Source organism: Plectrocnemia conspersa, unplaced genomic scaffold (genome assembly GCF_051122295.1).
Source record: "Plectrocnemia conspersa isolate PC_06_02 unplaced genomic scaffold, ASM5112229v1 ptg000006l, whole genome shotgun sequence".
Taxonomy (NCBI): Eukaryota; Metazoa; Arthropoda; class Insecta; order Trichoptera; family Polycentropodidae; genus Plectrocnemia; species Plectrocnemia conspersa.
This window is the reverse complement of record NW_028277170.1, coordinates 10,959,222-10,982,423: the sequence shown is the minus strand read 5'-3', so window position 1 is coordinate 10,982,423 and position 23,202 is coordinate 10,959,222. Positions and strand designations below refer to the sequence as shown.

The 23,202-nt window shown below is 29.7% G+C and overlaps 1 protein-coding gene across 1 annotated transcript in view; it reads right to left on the bottom strand.

The window, feature by feature from the left end:
• Positions 1-6,287: 6,287 nt before the first annotated feature.
• Positions 6,288-23,202, bottom strand: part of LOC148234210 (uncharacterized) — a 367,579-nt gene continuing 350,664 nt past the window's right edge. The window contains exon 7 of the mRNA XM_088188112.1: positions 6,288-8,220. Coding sequence (XP_088044238.1) covers positions 6,447-8,219 — 1,773 coding nt within the window. The 5' untranslated portion in view covers position 8,220 and the 3' untranslated portion in view covers positions 6,288-6,446. The remainder of the gene's footprint in view (positions 8,221-23,202) is intronic.

The window sequence follows — 23,202 nt, the reverse complement described above, 5'->3', positions numbered from 1 at the left end:
TATGGAAATGGGCTTGCTATAACCAATTGCCTTTCAGTGTAAAGAAATGTCACACAATTTCATTTTCAAGGTCGTTAACGCCGGCAAAATATTCATACCATTTAGGCGGATATTTTCTGGTAGGGTTTTCTTCAACTAAGGATTTAGGAGTGACTTTCGAAGAACGTTGGAAATTTAGCCAGCACATTGCAGAGACTCATAGCAAATCCTTAAAAATGCTCGGTTTTATCTTGAGAAATGCGCGTTACTTCAGGAATACTTTAGTATTGCGCACTCTTTATGATACTCTAGTCCGCAGCATACTAGAAACTAGCTCCATCATTTGGATCCCAGGCGTAATGAATCAATGTAATGAATTGAAGCTGGAAAAAGTACAACGTAAATTTCTTCGATATTTATACTTGAAGGAATACGGGTATTATCCGTTCTTGTTTCCCAGTGCTTTTATTTTGGGAGCCCTGGGATTCGTTTCTTTGTCGACTCGCAGAAGTGTTTATGTAATTAAACACTTCTGGAAATTGCTCAAGGGCATCGTAGACAATCCTTCAGTGCTCGAGCAGCTTCAAATGTGGGCTCCTAAAGGTGGTTATAGTTCTCGGTCGCGTACACTATTCTTGCCTGTAAAGTCTAGAACTGGAGCACTTTCCAACTCTTCTCTGGCCAAGGCTATTCATCTGCTCAATTCTGTCCATAGAAATATTGACATTTTCTCTTGCACATATGGAGTTTTGGTTCAGTTCGTATGGGACAATGCACACCTGTTGAGGTGATTTGTGTCTGTTGTTTTGTCTTGTTTATATTTGTATGTATTATGATGTATTTGTACTTTTGACTATCGTGACGCATTGGGTTTGCCTGGCAGGTCACGATGGTTATAATTTTATTAAATAAATAAATAAAAGTTGTGTGACTTGAACCGTATGAATGTGAAAATGTTTATAAATTTTGTCCACTAAAGCTTAAATTTCAATAGATAGAATATCAATTACAGTTGTGAACGATGTTAGCACTGCAACCACTGCACACAATATTTTTTCTCAGTTTCTTCTCCAATCGACTGTAAATATTGTTATATAATTTCCGTTTTACACCGCTAAATTGTTGCTGCTGTATAAAAGTTTTATTTTTACTCGACAATCTGATGCAAAATACCGTACGACATATGAGACAGTTTTAATTTCTTTCCTGTTATAAGTATAAATTGTTTTGCTTAAATTTTTACAATTTGCGGAAATAGCAGTAGTTCGATCACATTAACAATATCTTCACATTTTGTTTAAGCCGGTCTAAACTTTGATTCGAAAAGCTTTAATATCAATTTAGATGAACTATTGCCAAACTTAAAGCTGAGATTGTTGCTTCTCTAGCAACTTGTATCAGCACCTTTAAAAAATGACGATATCCTTGAAGAAGTTACTGACGCTTCTAGACTATCCATATGTTTCGCACATTTCAAATGATTTTTGATGTCTAAACGTCCACTATGAGCCAAATATTATCTAATACATATGAAAGATTTCTAGCTTTATTCAATTTAAGTTGGTGCATGGATCAAACAAATCCAGATGCTAAATTATGAAATAATATATATGAACAAGTTATACAAGGGACGCGGAAAGTGTGCCACGGGCATAAAGCCAATAACAAAGATAAAGTAAAATTCTCGCGAAAAGTTTGAAAACCTTTTAAGCTAAGAGTGGTTTAATTATTTGTTAACGTCTCGAACCGTCCAAAAATTGATATATGTACTTGTGTTTATCCTGTATATCCATTAAAAAAGTACGCCTACTTAATAGATATTTATTGCCAATAAATATGTAAAAATTAAATTAATATAATTTTTAAGTCTCTAATAAAGACCATAAATAGTGATTTACAACTTTCAATAACCGCAGGTAGAATATTGTAAAATTACACTAAAAATTTAAAATTTCATATAATTTAATGAATTTTATTCAAATAAGAATTTAAATTAAATAAAAATATAAATCTGCAATACTTTAAACTTAATAAATAATCGTGCTCTTATTTTCTTCCAATAGTTCCAAGTATTCCTCCCGATCCTTGGCTACAGGAAACTATTCTTCGGCAATATGTTCTCTAAAAAAAGTTAATTTGAAAAACAAATACAACTTTTTTATTATTTTCTGAGAATCGAAACGGAACGATTGTTTTATCTATTGAAATTATTATACGTTATTTGTACAGTGTAGGCAAACTAATTTTTTGATTTACTGTCGAGCGCTAGAAATTAGAACGGCATAGTTTCTAGAGTTTTCAGCGGCAGCTCAGGGCCGCGGAAGCCGCGATACAACCTTTTGAAATTCATGACATGTAAATAAATTCGTATTCAAAGCGCCTGTGCTTTTATAAAAACCACCTGTATTTGTTTTTTTGCCAAGGTGGTGCTTAGAGATTTCATTACTGAGTGTATAAATTTAATAATAAATAATTAATAGTTTAATCTAATGAATAGATATTAAGTATGGCAGCAATAACTCAAACTTTATCTTTTTCTTTTAAGTTTTTTAGTGGAAATTTTGTGCAACGTTAAAAATTATCTTAACAATTAAAATTAATGATTTTATTTACTACCTGAAAGGGTTATAATCACAAAAGTCGATCATTACAGGTTAAGTTTTCCTAGATTTTCATAATCCCACGGATGCATAGGTAAACTAAAATTGTATTTTAAGTCATGCATTAAAAAATGCTTAAAAGAAACTTATTAGGTATAAAACCTAAAATCTGTAAAAAATAAAAGCAATTCCAAAAAAAATCATAAAATAATTTTACAAAAATATATTCGAAAAAACCGGTTTATTTTGTATATAATATGAAAAATGTAAATTAAAAAAAAATTATTCATATATAATACATAGTACTTAATATGTATATAAAAAATAGCCTTGTTGAATAACATTATTTTTAAAGCATATCATTTCCATAGAAGCAAAACGAACATACATCATAGATCTGCATGAATTCATTTAGATTTATGGCATATGTGGATTTGATAATAATTGTAAAATGATTGATGCTTGTAACGCACCGCTTGTCGAACACATATAATAAATCAAAGGCAATTATGTTACAAAAGTCGCGTTTTGCACATAGTACTACAGTATTTGATCATTGAAAAAAATATAATAAATTAACATTATAAATTTAAAATAAAACAACTGTTGTATTTATATTTTATCAATATATAATTAATCAAAATACAATCAAATTAATGTTTAATATAAAAAAATAACTTAAATTATTGTATTGAACAAATCAAATTGATAAACATCGCTACTCAAATCCTTAAATTATTATTAAAAATAAACAGTGCACATATTATAATAATAAATAAAATATACGCGTGAATTACATAATTGTCATTTTAATTGCATTTTTTAATAATTTTTAAACATTTTCAACACTTAGATTTTTTGCAATATACATATATATATATATTTTCGATTATATCGTTTTTTATTTATTTATTTTAAAAAGTTTATACATAGTATATAATATTGGTATTTAACATTCCATCCATATAGTACATTTTTTAAACATTTTCCGCGATTTTCTTATAAAAATATATATTAATATCTATTATTTATATTTAAATTCATCACACGATAATATGATATCAATGTATTGTTAATTATTTATTATAAAAATTAAAGTAAAAATCAACGTCATTATCTCAACCCCTTTTTGAATATAAATTTAATATTTTAAAGTAAATAATATAAGTAAAAAACTAATATTCAGTCTCAGTATATAATTAACATAAATTAAGCATGGGACAAAACTTGAGAACTAAAAACAAAAATGACAGTTTATAAAATTTGCTCGTTTACAATTTGGTCCCAAATCCTCTCTAAAGTGATGCCCTTCGAAAACTTTCAAGTTGAAAAAAATACTTAAACAGTACATTGATATTAACAAGTAAGTCGTTACCTTAACTCCTACAGTTACTTAATGCTAACAATTTATTGCGTATAACTTATAAACAAAATAATTTTTATACACACACATCAAAATTAATTGTAATCATATAAAAGGACGATATTTTAATTACTATTAAATACACACTTAAAGGTATGTTTTTATACGCCGTAAAGACACACATATGTATAGTTATTGTTGTATTTATAGAAAAAAAAAAACGCACACCAATTAATTAGCATATTGTATGTAATACATTAAAAAAATGCTTTAAAGCTTGAAATCAATTAACACTCTATTTAAGTCGCAAACTTATATATAATTATTGAAAAACATAATTTAAAATATAAGCTATGTATTAAATTTTAATTATATTTAATGCTACGTGTTACAACACAGATTTTGCATGTCGCATATAGTTAGACTGAGAAAAAATACAAATTTTATGGCACATACGCGCGTCATAAATATTTCAGAATACGTAATAAATAACCCCCTTTTTCATATTTATGATATTTCACTTTGAATTTGGCACATATTTGTTCGAATCTATCTACACGTGTTTTTATTTATTTGATTGAATGTGTGTGAAGGTTGGCGCCTTTTGTGTGTTTACACATTTTTTATATATAAATATATTTTATATATTTAACGAACACGATGGAAAGATAACACTGAAAATATATTCTATGTAAATAATATATTGATAATGCCATATGTTATTGATCTTGAAACGATACTATTTATTCTGAAAATATAACACATTTTCAGTATCTTTCGTTTACCATCGTGCGGTTATATTAAAATCCGTTATAATTTATCAAGTCTTTGAGTTTCTTCGTTAAAAATTATTACCCCGTTTTTTTATTAAAAAAATACTAGCTTCCGTCCGACAAACATTATACATACTCAAATATATATATGACGTTTATGAAGGATTTATTATAAGAAAAAATAATTTTTATTAGTATTAGTTAAGTATGATTGATAACTGTAATAAAAAAATCAGGTCTTAAAAATTAACTTGTGGTTTTTAAATAAATTTTGATTTAATAAACGAGTGATCTCCAATGAAGATATACATTTAAAAAAAATCTATTCAAAGTCTAATTGGTTATGTTTAATGTTCCTGTTCATTTTGAATACCTTGAAGACGATTAACTTAAGGAGTTCGAGTTAGTTAGGATCAACTTTTACCTCACAGCACCACTCATTTAAAAATTTTATACCAAATAAATATTTCAGCGATGCTTTAGGACTTTTAAAAATATTAGTTTTACATCGTTTAAGCAAGAGGTTTGGGTTTTCAAGAGAGCTCTCAGAAAACTGTGGTCAAATTTCGGTTAAAAACGGGAGCCGCTAATTGTAGATGAAATTGTGTGAGAAGAACATGGGACTGGAGGTGAATGAGTTGGTGGGACATGGCCAGAAGCTGACCACTGAAAAACTAATAGATATGGATCGCGAGCAATTGTTTGAGGGGAAGAAAAATATTTTACAAATTAGGAATATCTGTTGAATGAGAGAGATAGTGCAACATTTTATAGAAAAACACAACCCTGGTGAGGTAGCAATGTGAGCAAATAAATCTATTCAATGAAAATGCAATGAAATATTTTAGCCAAATCATCAAAAGGAGAAAAAATCAAAGTTCCACTAAAGAAAAATATTAAATTGAGCTATCAGTGATATGGATATTATTAAATTCAATTATTTACTATTAAATTTAAATAGTAAAAATATACAAGTAATTTACAAAATTTATTTTTATATTTGAAGAACCAGCACATTTCCGGAACGAATAATGTTCTTAACTGAGGTTTCACTGTATTTAAGAAATAACCCACATAATCAACAATAGATTGATCTTAATATTTTGGCCAAATATATTAAATGCTTGCAAATGATGATGCTCTGTAAAAATACATTTTGCCTTTCAAGGGTTAAATTTTAGTTTATTTAGAAATACTGCCTATTTAAAAGAATGCATTCTTATATGAATTCTGAATATCAGAAGATAAGATTTCAAGAAACATTTTATTAATTCGGGACATCATATTAAGCTAATTAAAATTTAACATTTATGAAATAAAAAATAAATACAAATCGCATCCTAAAATCCACAGGCTGAAATGCATTTTGCAATATATATATATATATATATATATATATATATATATATATATATATATATATATATATATATATATATATATATATATATATATATATATATATATATATATATATATATATATATATATATATATATATATATATATATATATATATATATATATATATATATATATATATCTAGTAAAACAATAAGTGTGGGTCACGATTCTCGTCAATGATTGAACAAATTGTTTTATAATATATGGTATTTATTGTTAAATTAAATATTTTTCCCTTCAACGTATACACATATTTGGTGTAATAATATTTACTTTGGTGTCGTTTCACAGCACCGTATCGTCAATTGTCGGACGGAAGGTCGAAAGCTAAATATCCGTGGCTAAGCTTCTAGCTGTGGAGTCAACGGTGGCCACTCCTGCCCTCTCCTCGCTCACCAAAGCGAACGTAGTCTCTGCGGCTGGCATTCCATAATTAACGTCCTCGTCATTATCGAGAAGCACTACCGTACGACCATTCTCCGGTTCCGGTTCGCCTTTATTTTCATCAGAAAAGAACTCAACTATGCTTGGCTTTGAAGTGCACAAGATGAACCATATCCCTATGACGACTACAAAAGCCACCGGGGCAATTACCCGCCTGCTATCGTCGCCGATCCCCAAACGCTTAATGCGGTCCCTGTTGCACAGAGGGACGTCGTGGAGGGAAAGCATCCTCATCGGAAGACCCTCCACGCTTTTGGGACCTTCGCAAATAAGCTCTCCCAAAGTGGCGTTAAAACTGGCCTTCTCCTTGTATATCAGCATGTCGCTAATTCGACAAGAGTTGCAGTCCCAAGGGTTTCTACCCAGATAGACCTTCGGTATATCTTCCATGCGCTGCAGAGCCTTATCGTCCAGACCCTTTAATTGATTGTCGCTCATATTTAGCTCTCTCAAATGAGGCGTCAACGCTAGAGCATCCATTGGAAAATTAACAAATTTATTATCACTCAATTTCAAAGATCTTAATTTGATATTATTAGTAAAAATCCCAACAGGTAGATCTTTCAAATTTAACTTGGATAGCCCCAAATCTGTCAAATTCATCAAAATATGCAACGCTATAGAGATGTCTTCCAAACCTATATAATTCCCGCTAATATCTAAACCCCTAAGGGTATCTGCGACGGGATGTAAACACTGAACGTCCAACTTATCCAATTTATTATAGCTTATATCCAAATACGCCAATGTACTAAGATTCAAGAAAGCGGCGGTCGTCACCATCGCTAGTCTGTTCCTCGAAAACGATAGATTTTTCAAATTGTGTTGATTCGCAAACGTCTCTTTCAAAATGACAGGTATTTGATTGCCATCATACTTCAAAACTTGTAATTTTTTCAAATCTCTGAACTCATCTGACATCAAATATTTGAAATTGTTCTCCCCCAAATCTAAGTACAGCAATCCAGATAATAAATGGTAGAGCTGCGTGTTGATCATCTTCAAATGGCAACGTCTGCACTTGAGCACTTTCAAACCTTGAATGTCTTTGAACACTTCTGGAGTCAGTTCAACGAGAGGATTTTCGCTTAAATTTAACTCTGTTAATTTACCTAACATTCTAAATAGTCTCGGAACCAATACCGATATGCTGTTGTCTTCCAAAGACAAATGTCGCAGCTCCAACAAGTGGCGGAACGTCTCGCTAGGCATCTCGTCTATCCTATTATGACCTAAATATAATTCATTCAGATTCACTAAGCCCCTAAAGTTATTATCGACGATGCTCGATATATTGTTGTGTGTCAGATTTAACACTTTTAGGTTTTTTAGACCCCAGAAGGAGTACTGTCCGATCGAAGGAACGTTCGACCGGACTATGTGAAGTTCTTGGAGCTGAGTAAACGGCTTCGGTTGAGTAAATATGGGACCGATAGTTAGATAGTTCATTATGGAGTCGTCTGGTGCAGATATGACTATAAGTTCAGTCTCGAGGTCCATCTGCGAGACTGGAATGCTAGTCATATTTCCTAGGATGCACATCACTCCGGGTCTTCCTTGGTCGTCAAAGGTGCAAGCGCACTCCTCCGGACAGGTGGCGAATGCACCTCGCCACCACACCACCCATATCACCAACACTTCCCATTGGTGCACCATCCTGAAATAAATAAAAGAAACATGTAATTATAAATTATAAGCTATTACATATTATATATAAAAGATATTTGTAAAACAAAGATACAAAGCGAGAAAAATGGATCTTTAGCATTTTATTTTGGATTGACTTAAATGAACCTTAAAAGAATTTATTAATTAAGTCTCGTACCTAATCTCTATTTTGGAACTCAGAAAAAACTCCTATTCTAAGTAAAATTTACAACAATTAAGGCATAACGTACGGCAGAAACAATACTTAAATATTTTTCTCTTAGAATATGCTATTATAATTTCACAGTTGGTTTAGGCGAATAGCACATTTATTATTTTATTTAGAAATTATGGACCATAATATTAGGAATTAAAATTCATTTGCTGGTTTCGGAATAAATATGTAACATTTTTAAGAACCAGATTCTGTATAAAATAGAGTTTTTGAAGATTTTTTAATATGATGCTCATTAATTAAACAAACGTCTAATAAACATAGGTTTCTTCGTTCATAAGGATACGGCCGTGAGTAATATTTTAACAGCTTAAGTTGAAAAGTACGTGGCATAAATTAAAAGCGATTACAATATTTGTTGCTTTTTAATAGTATTTTATCAATGGTTTTCAATCTGTGGGTCGCATAAGAATAAAATTAATAAAATAAAATTTGTTTTATTTCTTGTTTAAATAAATATTTAAAAAGATTTAAAAATTTTTTTTTAAAAAGTTTTTAAATATTTAAAAAAATATTTTTATACATATTTTTTTAAAACATAAGAGATGTTCTCTATGTGCTGAAATAGCTTATTTTTTTTAAATTTGTAGGACTTTGTTAGATTTTTAAACTAATTATCATGATATTCATCCGTGAAATTAGGAAATCTGTGATTTTCGATCATAATAATTATTAAAATAACTAATTCTAATCTTCCTGATATGATGCAAATTAAAAAACATTTTCCATATTAGATTCGAACCCAGGTCTTTCAGTTCAATAGTCAGTGATTATACCACTCATATATCGTGTTTGTTATATACTTTGAGTTACCATATGATTTGCTAAAAAGCATTACAAAAAGAGTATTTAGTGCTTTGTTGGAACTTAAGTTTTTATTGATAAAAACTAATTTTAAGTAAAAACCAGATATCGTATAAAATAGCAAATTACATCAGCAAACTTTTCATATTTATGAAATATCGGAAAATGTTATTTATGTTAGTGAAACATTTATATGTAATAATTATTATTTAAATTGTTAAAATAAACTGTATTATTTTATAGTATAAAAATTATAATGCACAAGAAATCATTTTTAATTTTTATATATTAAATAATCCCAAAATATATTTCGTTTTTTTAATGAAACACTAAAATCACTTTTGAATGTTTATTTGCATTTTAATGAAGCAAAATATATTTTCCTTCAAAAGATATAACCCATTTCACCTCTCAGCTGAATAATTGTAATTAGTTTAAATTAATTTAAATTTCATTAACCTAAAATATTGAAGGCATTTTTTAATTCAAAATATTTCGATAACCTTTTCACATCATATGCATTGATATTTTTCAGATAAAAATCCAAAAATTATATATAGTTTGTTTTGATTGAACACTTATTAAAGAGTTGCTTCGCAATTTATATAATAGTCGTGAGTTTTGGGAAATAAGGTGGATGAGATAAAATCATCTAGTCAAGTTCCTTGATTTTATCGAGTTCGACATATGGGAAGCGCATTGTCGTGTTGTAAAACTCATGAAACGATACAGCTGATAACAATAGAAGCTTGCTGTTTTTATTTGGGCATGCTTATAAGTTTCCTAATGCACAATCTCTTTGCGATCTCACCATACACAAAAATGAATGAGTACTGGCTTTTAAATAGGTTTTACCTTTTGCTTTTTGAATAATCATTGTCTTCTACAATTGTTGTTGTATAACATTCATTTCTCATATACGGTTAGTAAATAAACGATAAAAGATGACCCAGTGGTAATATTCAGAAGCTCTTGAGATATGCAGATGGGCGCCGACTTGTTTTGTTCGCTCAATTCGTATGGAAATCATACACCTTGTCTCCAAGCCTTCTCAAACTTCTCAACGACCAGCTGATGAACAGTTTTATTACTGCAGCAAGGACGTAAACTTTTATATTTGCTGGTTTCCCACATCCAGGATTATTCTTGTTTTAAAAAATATTATTTGCATATCGATATCTAATGAATTATCCACAACTTCACAAATGTTTTTATTGGCTGTATTAAACATTTTTTTTAAAATTTTATTATATAACATACTTGTATTAATTTGGTAAAAATTTCAGGACCATTTAAAAAAAATGCAATGGAGTTTAGATGGTTAGATGTGGAAAATTACGTACTTTATTTAAGGATTACATTGAATTTTGTCGCCATTGTGAAAGAAAACTTGTAAAATTGCTTTACATTTATAAAATATTTTCTCGAATTATTTCAGCCACATTACAACTACTAGTCTGTATTATAACAACAAAAGTTATTTTAATATAAAACATTTATTTCAATACGATACTTTATCATGTTTAAAATTAAGATTTCAGCTACAATATAATGAAATTAAATACAACAATGTGACTGAAATAATATTGCTTTACTATTATGTGAATGATTTTTTAAAATACAAGATAAGATTTTTGTATTACAAACAATGAAGGTTTAATGTGAAATATGGATTATTATTATCTAATATTTTGACTATTCTATTGAAGACATTGCCATCCTGTTAATTTATATTTTTAATTCAAAGGATTAAATTCAAGAATTTGATATGCGTGAAATGCTAATTTGTTAAAATATATTAGTTGTTTTTATATCAAGTTATGGATATACTTTTACAGCTATGTAAAGAAGGGATTATTATGCATATTTATTAAAATTTACAGATAGTGGTACCAATTATTAAATTTATATATAAAAAAATATATAATTAAATACGTACATTCGCTCCTCTCAAACCTAACCGTATTATTTCTTCAAGCATTCTTTCAGATTTTCACATTCTATCCTTATTCAAAATACTTCTCATTACTTTGCTCTGCAAAACTTGATATTGAACTTAAAATTAATATTTAAAAATATATTTACTCGGCTCAAAGGGTATATGAGTTTATAACTCGGGTTCTAGTTTCACAAAATTAATATTAAAGGTCCAACATATATTTGCAATTATACACTTTATATTTGGATTGAATTTTATATTCAAAATTGCTTTTCATGCTACCTTCAATGGAAAAAAATATATAATGATACGAAAAAAAATAATGGCGTTAAACATGTGCAGAAAATATAAAATTACCTTAAATGTATATGTAAAAACAATTGGAAAGAGTAACTAAATTTTTTACTTTTACCTTTGCAATACTTATATATTTATTTAATTATTTATTTCGAAAGATTATTGTAGATTATTTATATTTTATTTATTAAGAGCATTAGTTACTGTAAATATATATTTTTTCGTCTATTGGTATTATTTATGAATTTTTATAATATAGAAAAATCATCTAAAGTTGCTTACAAAAATATTAATTAATTAGTTATTGTCATTAAATACACGTGACGCATAGTAATTATAAGTATTTAACTACAATATAATTTTATTACAATACAATGATATATATACTAAATTGTAATTTTTATATAAATTCTTAAATTGATCAAAACTTTTTTATTTAAAAAAATCAGGTAAAAATTAAATTATTAAATAGCTCCCGTTTAATTATTAATGACATTTATAAAAATGTAAACAATTACTAATAAATTAGTAACATCAATATAATATGTTTAAAAACAAGTAAAATATATATTTATGTGCAAGTTTTATGTATTATTTTACCACTATCTGGATTTATAACACATTTAAAACATGTTAATATTAATGTTTAAATTAGTTATTAAATAATTAAATTAGCTACTTTTAATATAAAGAATAGGAAAATAAAAAAAACGATGTAAATATGTAGGTATATGAATTATAGATTTACTATATTTTCATTAATTAAATATCATTTAATATAATTATTTGTTATTTAGAGTTGCTAAAGTATTTTTTTTAATTTTCTATCTGCATAAAATTATACTAATTTCGGTCGGCATTGAGATACTGAATTAACAATTGATGATAAATTGTTGTTTTAATTAGCACTAAAATATATTAAATCAGCAATTACCAAGTCTGTTATTAGGATTTTAATTTTCAATTAATTATTTTTAAAAAATAAAGTTTTTTTGTGAATTACTAAATACTTAAAACTATGCATTTTTTCCTTTTAATTGAAAATGTTCTGATTTTATTTTTGTTGTGCTAAATGAATCATATTTAAATTAATAATTTTAATAAAATTAAAATATAATCAGTCAATATTATAGTTCTAAACTGTTTTTTATATCTTTTGTATATAAACATATCTATTTTACATATCAATAATGTATAAATACAAAAAAACTTTTATCTTGTATATAAATATAATATAACTTTAACAACATTTGCAAAATACAGAAATGTTTCTACAGGACAAGCGTTTTAAATTTTAAAAATAAACTCCGAACAATCTGTATGTATTCTACAAAAATAAACGATGTACCAGTAATGGAGAAAGGTTTTAAAATAAATCGGTCCACAAACTTTAAGCAATATTATCCAGAAGGAAAACGGCCTCGGGTCACGTTAACGTCGTATATTCTCGCCGATCCATTATTGCGACGCTTCTCAAACCGTGGGACAAATGGGAGTTACATGATCGAAAATTGGCATCTGTACATAAGAGTTTTCAGCTAACAAACTTCAAAAGTTGATATACGAACAGCATTTAGGAATTTATCGATACAAAAGACGTTGTTACGATATGAGTTTTCCCCCGGGAAATACGTTTAATATTTATGTATCGTGTACGAAAAAAAGTAACAAAAATATATTAAATAATAAATCATTGTACAATCTTCAATAAATGCCGAAACCGCGGAAGTATATTTTTTTGAGCCACGCATGTACAAAACTTTTATACGTGCAATAAAACAAAGCTTATTTAGCAATAATGTGCTTTTCCTATCGTATTTTCTTTTAGGTAGCGATTCGCGTGAAAGTTGGAGTTGTGAAAATATAACATGCGTATATTTATATATTGTAAATAATATAGGTAATAGTGAAAAAGTTTTGAATTATTATATATATTATTAAATAACATATGTATTTAAATAGAGACTTTGGTGGTTAAGAGTAAAGTCTTTGATTACAATGTTTTTCTGAAACGAGAGTATAATAACGTTTTAGCACGAAAACGTTCGAATAGACAAAATACACAAAAATCTTGTTTTTATTAAATAAAATATGATTTTATTATTCTATTATGTTATAAAACTAATTAAGTTATAAATCATAAGCTAACACAACCGACCCCGAAAAATTAGAATGTAGCATATTTAAATGTTGAAGCTTACTATTAATAGGGGGTAATGAATTAATATATTTATATTCATATATACATATATATTCATATATGTATTAATGTAATATATTATTATTCATAAAATATTTAATTATATAAAAAATTTAAAAATTTGCTAGCTGTCATTTTGTTAAATCTAAATATTCATTAAATAACGTTTCGCATGCTTTCTAAAACAAATGTAGTCATATTTCGATAACTGACAAAATATATTATTTTAGGCCCGATCTTTATTTTTCAAATTACCGAGAAAGCCAATACGTTTTGAATTTATAGTAGTGAATTAATGAGATTTTACATCTAGATTTCAATGCAGCAACTATTAAATCAAACACGAACACAGGGTTATTTTACTTTGGAGCTTTGGAGTCGGAGTCGGTGTCAGCCGGTCATTTCTGGAGTGGAGAATAAGAGAAACTCATGGTCTGTTCGTGACGTGAAATAAAATTATCGGCAAATCGTAGACTGTAGGATGTGGCGCTCAAACGACAGCCGCTGGCTGCACCAGAGCATTGTCTCTCTTCTTTTATGTGCAGAATATCACATTTTATGATATAGAAAGAATTGCAACGGAGTCTGCAAACCTCGAATAGGGCTGTTATAAGGAGTCTCTTGATTTGACGCATGTGCATCGCTCGATTGGATATGACATATTTTAGTTTGTATGCAACAGCATTTTTTTATTTATAAAGTTTTAAGATAAGTGATATAAAAAACTATATCACTTAATATATAAATATTAAGTGATATAGTTTTAAGATGATTTAATAATTACTTATATAAAAGAAAACAAAAAGTTAAAATAAATAATGTATATTCTGAAGAGAAATTAGTGTCTTATGGAGTACCACAAGGGTCTAAATTGGGACCATTGTTATTTGTTTTGTATATTAATGATATAGTTAATAACGTGAAAAAATGTAAAATTCATCTATTTGCGGATGACACATTAATGTATTGCATAGGTGATAACATTAAAGAAATTGTAAATAATTTAAATAATGAATTAAGTATATTAGAAATATGGTTAAAGAATAATGTACTTAAATTAAATGAGAATAAAACTAAATGTATGTTTATTAATTATAAAAATGTTTTAGATAATAGTACCAAAATAGTAATAAATAACTCTAGTATAGAAATAGTGGATAATATAAAATATTTAGGAGTAATTGTTGATACAAAATTAAATTTTAAAGAACATTGTAATTACATATTAAAAAAATTGTATAAAAATAGGTTTATTATCTAGATTAAGAAATATATTAAGTATAAATACAAAGAAAATAATTTACAATAGTATAATATTGCCCCATTTTAATTATTGTGCAACACTATTAAATATGTTAAATAAATTAGATATTACAAAAATTACAAAATAGGGCAATGAGAGTAATCTTAAATAAAAATAGATTAACTAATTGTAAAAGTATGATTGATAGATTAGAATGGTTGAATGTTCAAGAAATATTGAGTATGAATGTTTTAGTATTTATATATAAGTTAGAAAATAATATGTTACCAAAATATTTTAATAAGTATTTAATAAGAAATAAAGATGTACATAAATATAATACTAGAAATAAAGAAAATTTAAAGATAATTAAGTATAAGAAAACGAGTACGGCTAGGGGAATTATGTACGGAGGTTTTGATTTATATAATAGTCTTCCAAGAGAAATCCGAAACAGCAAAAATATAACGGGTTTCATAAATGGAATAAAAAAACACCTTCGTACATATAGAAATAAATTATAATATTAAGACTTTATTATTGTATATTCTTATTTTTTCTTTTTGTTATGTATTTTTTATATATGTTTACTAAATTTGTTAGATGTAAAGATTAGCTATTAAGCTAAATAAATTAATAAAATTAATAAAATAATAAATGCACTATATCTATTTATTGAACTTTAGTATTAGCATACAAAAAATCTGAAATTAAAACTTAGATTCTATAAAAGCAATCTAATTAGCTTTTATAGAATTTATTTTATTTATTTTTATTTTTTTAATTAAATTAAAACCATCGTGGCCTAACAGGTTACCCCAATGCGCCACGATTGTCGAAAACAAATTTTAAATTTATAAAACATAAAAAAACGTATATATACATAAATATAACAATACTTAAACATAACAAAAAAATTAAATGATACAAACTGGATCAGATCCTCGTAGCTAACATTAAATAAGTCATATGTAATGCCAGCGTATTAAGGAGCCGGATGGCCACAGCTATAAGCGAGTCGGCAAGTGCGGATCTCCTAGCCCTAACGGTCATCAAAAGAGGTCTCAATCGTGATTCTCGAAAATGTTCCGGAACCCAAAACTGGAATTCCTCGAGAATAGCTGGATTGTCGACAGCACCTTTTAGTACTTTGAAAAAATGCTTAGCGACATACAGCTTTCTGCGAAAACTCAGCGAATCATATCCCAACGCTCCTAAAAGAAAAGCGCTGGGATATAAGTACGGATAATAACCAAATTTCCTTTTGTAAAGGTATCTTAAATACCTTTTTTTGAATTTTTTTCACTAAAAGGGAATATTTGGCTATTCGGGGATTCCAAATTATAGATCCCGATTCAAGAATGCTACGAACTAAGGTGTCATAGAGGATGCGAATAACTGACGGATCGTCAAAGTGAAAGGCATTCCTCATAACAAAGCCGAGCACCTTGGAAGATTTATCACAGACGTCGTGTATGTGTAGAGAGAACCTCCATTTGCTCTCGAAAGTGACTCCGAGATCTTTAGTGGAAGTTTCTCTAGTCAAAATGTTACCACCGAGATGGTAGAAATAAGCTGATGGCGAACAGGATCGAGAAAATGACACTTTCCGACACTAAAGGGCAGACGGTTAATGAAAGCCCATCTCCACAGAGAGTCTAAATCACTTTGTAGAGAGGAGTCCACAACAGATCGAATGCATTTATATAATTTTAAATCATCTGCGTTCAGAAGAAAACTTGAATTTTTAATAGCTGTATGTATGTCATTAATAAATAACACAAAAAGCAGAGGTCCCAGGTTGGATCCTTGAGGAACCCCCGAAGTGGTAAAATATTCTTTCGACAATCGGCCACCATAGGTTATAAACTGTCTACGATTGCTTAAATAACTCGAGAATAACCGAGCTAAATTATCCGAGCAACCTAGGTTCGACAATTTTTTTAATAATAACCCATGACAAACTTTGTCAAAATCTGTATAAACGACGTCTACTTGAATTCTCGCATCGAGAGAAGTTGTCACCGTTTTGGTGAACGACAGAAGGTTAGTAACAGTGGAACGAGCAGGACGAAACCCGTGCTGTTGATCTAATAAAACTTGCCGAAAGTGATTATAGAGATATTTATAAATAATTATTTCAAATAATTTAGCAGGAGCTGACAACACTGCGACTGGTCTATAATTCTTTATATGTAATTTGTCACCCTTTTTATGAATAGGGGTGACTTTTGTGCATTTTCATAGATCAGGAAATGATGATGTTTTGAGAATCAGATAATAAATACATTTTAGAGGAGCAGCAATACTAACTTCGCAACCCTTCAAAATAAAATCGGGAATTAAATCAGGTCCAAAAGAACGCCCTGTCTTTAATTTATTAAATCCGTATTTAATGAGTGCTCAGTTTCTTTGATGGTCAGTACTGAAGACCAAGAACATGACGAAGGAAGCGACTGAGCAGAAGGCGAAAAAGATTTCTCGAAAACAGAACGAAAATATTGCGCAAAACCGTCAGCAATATTTTGTGAACCGTTCAATGTTTTATCGTCGAGGTTCATCACTGTCGACGTCGACTGAGTAGCACGTTTAGTGTTAACCAGAACGCTTTGGGATTATTAATTATTTGTTTTTGGCAACTTTTGTAATGATTGCGATGACAGGAAATTATCAAACACTTAACGCGTGCTCTTAATGAACGAAATTCCTCGAGAGCAGATGGATGTTCCGATCTCTTCCATAACTTATGAAAGGCGTGCTTTCTTTTTAGCAATGAGATGATCTCATGAGAAAACCATCTAGAATATGACACGTCAAGCACTCGAGGGCGCTTTCGAATAAAGAGCTGGTCGAATGCACAGTAAAGAACCTCATAGAAGGCCGCTAGGGAAGATTTAACATCAACGCACCCGCCCACATTATATCTAGCAAATTTTAATGTGCGGACAGTTTTACATAAAATGCATTTATTGGAGAAAGGTATTTTTTGGCAGCCAGTCAAAAAAGCGTGCGTCAAATGAGCGCTGCATTATAAACGCGGCGTCATAAGAGCGTTTACCAAAGTAGCGCTGTAACAAAATAGCGTGCATCAAATGCGCAGACAGTCATATGAGCGTTTGATAAAAGAGAGCACGTCAAAAGAGCGCCAAAATACTTGGAGAAAATCAAGTAATGAATATTTTAGGAATTAGATATACAAAATTTATGTAAATTGTGAGAAACTTACAAAGAATAAAAATTCACGAGATATAGGCGGTAAAATTAGTATTTTATGTGCCAGAGCGTAATGACGATTAAAATGATTAGCCAGTGAAAACAATGGCTCCTGATCCCCATACGTACGATATACATATGTTTTTTACTAAAAGGAATCGCTGATTTTGAATCTATCATATTTGCTCTGTAATGTTTCATAAAATTGACAAATAATTATCGACTCGACTTGCAATGAATGTGTACAGTTATATGGCTGGTATATGGCCCGCCAGAATTTTTTTTCATTTATTTTAGACAACTACACTTTATCTTGAATGTCGGCTGAGTACGGATGTTATATAATATATTTTTCTAAATTAAACGATTATTGTATTAATCGTTTAATCTGTAAGAAAATTTATATATTATTAAGCCCACACATATGATATCTGTATATCGAAAATTTCCATATCTATGGTCAGAAATAAGCCAAAACGTTGGGTATCATAATAACGAAATATAAATAGAAAAAAATTAAGCATAGTAAGGTATGTTTATGTAAAAATAAATAGATTAAGCTAAATAAATAAGCTAGGTTTGGTTAGTCCGTGTGTGTTAGATTTGGATTTGAATAGTAAATGGACGTTTCGCAACTGTCAAATCGAGTTTCATAGACATTTTGGAGCAGCGTATAATTTCACTAGAACCTATCAGTTGAATTGTATTTTCGATGGGATAAATATTTATCTACTGGTTAATATAAATAATAAAAGCGAGTGTAGAAAGTATGCCTAGAAGAGTACTTAACCCTATGGACGCGGAAATCGACTTAAGTCGCCCAATTGATTTTTTATTTCTTTACGCAAAAATCAGTAAAACAAAATGTTTTTAAGAAAAACTTTTTTTGTGAATAAACATAAAATATTATTTTAAATAAATTAAAGCTAAAAAAACAGAACATTTAAGCACAGTATCAAAGTTAAATTTGCATTAAAAAAAAAATATCAATTTTATATTTATTTTTGATTAACGCGTCCAAAGGGTTAAAGTACAAAAGGAGAAAGAAGGTGTTACTAGATATTATTTTTTAAAATTAAAAATGTGAAAAAAATATATTATTTGTGTAAAAGTATTTTTTTTATTACATTAAAATGTATAGAAACTACAAAAATATAAAAAATTATGTTTGTTCCAATTATTTTGTCACACCCCTGTAGAAAAATAAACTGTCACTACAATTACATCTATCCATATTACCATTGAGCAATGATATTATTTTTGCGGCTACGTTGCTGTGTGTAGTTTGTCGAAGATTACCACCTGTCAAACGCATTTGACACCTACGTTATCAACAATTTATCACATCAGAGCGGACCAATTGATAAATTTCTTGTGACATATTTGTTTAGAATTCGGTGGGCAGCCATCGTATCACCGCATTGAGGCGCATACATATTATACATATATCGTCAATGTATGCGCTGTAGTGGCAAGTGGCTCCCGAATGACGATTGCGGTCTGCGGTCATGTCATGGTGCATATCCATCAACGTGACCGACTGATCTCGATTCGAATCTAATCATCGCAATTCACCTGTGTGTAATTCGTATTATATGTCATCGACAGTGGCCCCTGAGAGCCTTGGATCAATTACCACGGTGGCCACATGCAAACGAATGCACATACAATATATCTACACCATATGGCCTATATTAATTTTATATATACACTAATTATTCAGAACTGCCATGGGTATAACCATGACTCTGGAAAATGGTGCCAATAATATTTAATTTCCGATGTCTCTTGTAACTTATTTATTTAAATTAAATAAGGACCATTGTGCCTGTTTACCTAATGGTAAAAAACAGTACATATTATTATTACAATATACAAAAAAATATAATACTATAATACAGTTTCTAACTTATTATCTATAATACAAGAACTGATAATAATCAAATTTCTAAGCGTTTAAGAGAGAGTATTTGGTTATTTCGATTAAGAGGGAGTACTTGGTTATTCGGGGATTCCAAATTATAGATCACGATTCAAGAATGTTGCGAACAAAAGGGTCATATAGGATGGAACGTCAAAGTGAAATGTGTTCCTCATAAAAAATCGAGCATCTTGGAAGATATATGGCAGACGTCGTTTACATATAGAGAAAACGCAAAATGTTCTTTAGCCAAAGCATTCCCACCGAGATCGTAACAATAATCTAATGGCAAACGGGATTGAGAAAATGACACAATATAGCACTTTCCGACACTTAAGGGTTGACGGTTGATTCAGATGATCTCCATTGAGAATCTACATCATTATTTAGAGAGGAGCCCGCAACAGATCAAATGCATCTAAACAATTTTAAAACTTGAATTTTTAACTGCAGTATTTCTGTAATTATTAAATAAAGTGAAGAGCAGGATAAAATATTCTTTTGAAAATTTGGTCTGCGAAAGCTCACATAACCCGAGATTAACCGAACTAAATAATCCAGGCAATATATAACTTTATGTGAACACAACCTAATTATTCTCAATTAAGCACCTTATGAGGACAGAACATTAACTAATGGGGTATCAACATACATACAGAGGTCGGTAATTTGATATAAATTTCAGCAGCCATAAGTATATATACGTTGTATTATAAAATGATGAGTGTTCCATGCAATGTCTATTGATAAATGTCCTAAGAAGGAAATACACCTGTTAATTCACAAAGTCGCACCGGTTATCGTCTCAGTTATTGAATTTCACCGTAACACTAAGCCGCTTCTATGCTGGGAAGTTAATTGGTCCGTAGGTACGAGTAATTAAATTTGAGGCTCTTGTAAAATAAGTTATCCAGTTCATGGGCAATTTGACCCCAATCGATTTTCGATTCATTGCCGTGCGTATACCATAATGATCCGTTTTATATATTATGGCTCGTAAGGGCGAGTAAGTACTGGTCGTTTTTATCAAACGACACTTTGCAATATGAAAATATTTAAGCCAGTCCATAAATTTCTAGGTATTTTTGAAATAATTTGAAACAATTTGTCGCTGAAATTTGTTCAAACATTCACCATGTGTTACGATTAAACCATTTAAGAAACACGAGTGAAACAATTAAAAGTTTAAATCGCAATTGTTAGTCTTTGCATGTGTACATACATAGGTATCACGTATGGTAGAGTGCGACACGTGCTGCTTAATTTAGGCAAATTAATTAATTGCTCTTCATCTATTTTAAAATAATTGTTGGTATTTATTATCTACATTTTGGTTTAATAAAATTAAATATTCGCTAATACTATCTCGAATGAAATTTGAAAAAATCTTGTAATATATCAATTTGAATACCTTGGCAACATATGTAGTCGTTTTTCTCTCAATATACCCGAGTGACTAGTGTAGTTTAAAAATGCAAGATAATGAGACGATTCGTCTTAGAAAAAAAATGCTTTTACGCATTCGAAAGACATTTATAAATAAAATGTTTATCGTGGTATCTACTATTTATTTATATTATTTTTTTTATTTTTTTAGATTAAATTAAGACCATCGTGGCTTAACAGCTTACCCCAATATGCCACGATGGTCGAAAACAAATTTTAAATTTATAAAACATAAAAAACGTATATATACATAAATATAACAATACTTAAACATAACAAAAAAATTAAATGATACAAACTGAATCAGATCCTCGTAGCTAACATTAAACAGGTCAATATGTAATGTCAGCCTATTAAGGAGTCGGATGGCCACAGCTATAGGTGAGTCGGCAAGTGCGGATGTCCTAGCCCTAACGGTCCAAAGAGGTCGCGATCGTAATTCTCGAAAATGTTCCGGAACCCAAAACTGGAATTCCTCGAGAATAGCTGGATTGTCGACAGCACCTTTTAGTAATTTGAAAAATGCTTAGCGACATACAGCTTTCTGCGAGAACTCAGCAAATCATATCCCAACGCTCCTAAAAGAAAGGCGCTGGGATATATGTACTGATGATAACCAAATGTAAAGGTATCTTAAATACCTTTTTTGAATTTTTTTCACTAAAAGGGAATATTTGGCTATTCGGGGATTACAAATTATAGATCCCGATTCAAGAACGCTACGAACTGAGGTGTCATAGAGGATGCGAATAACTGACGGATCGTCAAAGTGAAAGGCATTCTTCATAACAAAGCCGAGCATCTTAGTAGATTTATCACAGACGTCGTGTATGTGTAGAGAGAATCTCCATTTGCTCTCGAAAGTGACTCCGAGATCTTTAGTGGAAGTTTCTCTAGTCAAAATGTTACCACCGAGATGGTGGAAATATGCTGATGACGAATGGGATCGAGAAAATGACACAGTATGGCACTCTCCGACACTAAAGGGCAGACGGTTAATGGAAGCCCATCTCCATAGAGAGTCTAAATCACTTTGTAGATAGAAGGAGTCCACAACAGATAATTTTAAATCATATGCGTACAGAAGAAAACTTGAATTTGTAATTGCTGTATTTATGTCATTAATAAATAACACAAAAAGCAGAGGTCCCAGATTGGATCCTTGAGGAACCCCCGAAGGGGTAAAATATTCTTTCGACAATCGGCCATAGGTTACAAACTGTCTAAGATTGCTTAAATAACTCGAGAATAACCGAGTTAAATTATCCGAGCAACCGAGGTTCGACAATTTGTTTAATAATAACCCATGACAAACTTTGTCAAGGACTTTCTTAAAATCTGTATAAACGACGTCTACTTGAATTCCCGCATCCAGAGAAGTTGTCACTAGAGTCTCCAATTACTCGAACCATCAACTACTCGAGTATCGAATATTAAAATTTAAAAAAACTCGAGTACTCGAGTACTTTCGAGTATTTACCAAATGTACCAAAATAGCTATTATTCAAATTCGTGCACATATAAATAAATAAATAAAATACTTAGTATGTTTATTTTTACAATTATTTTAACTTCACGAACATACTTTTTAAAAACAATAATGCAAAAAGTGTCTCGAATTTAATATTACTGCTAACCTTTGGTTTTATTATTCCCGTTATGGAAAAAACCCTTTCCGTTGCTGTTGATGTTGG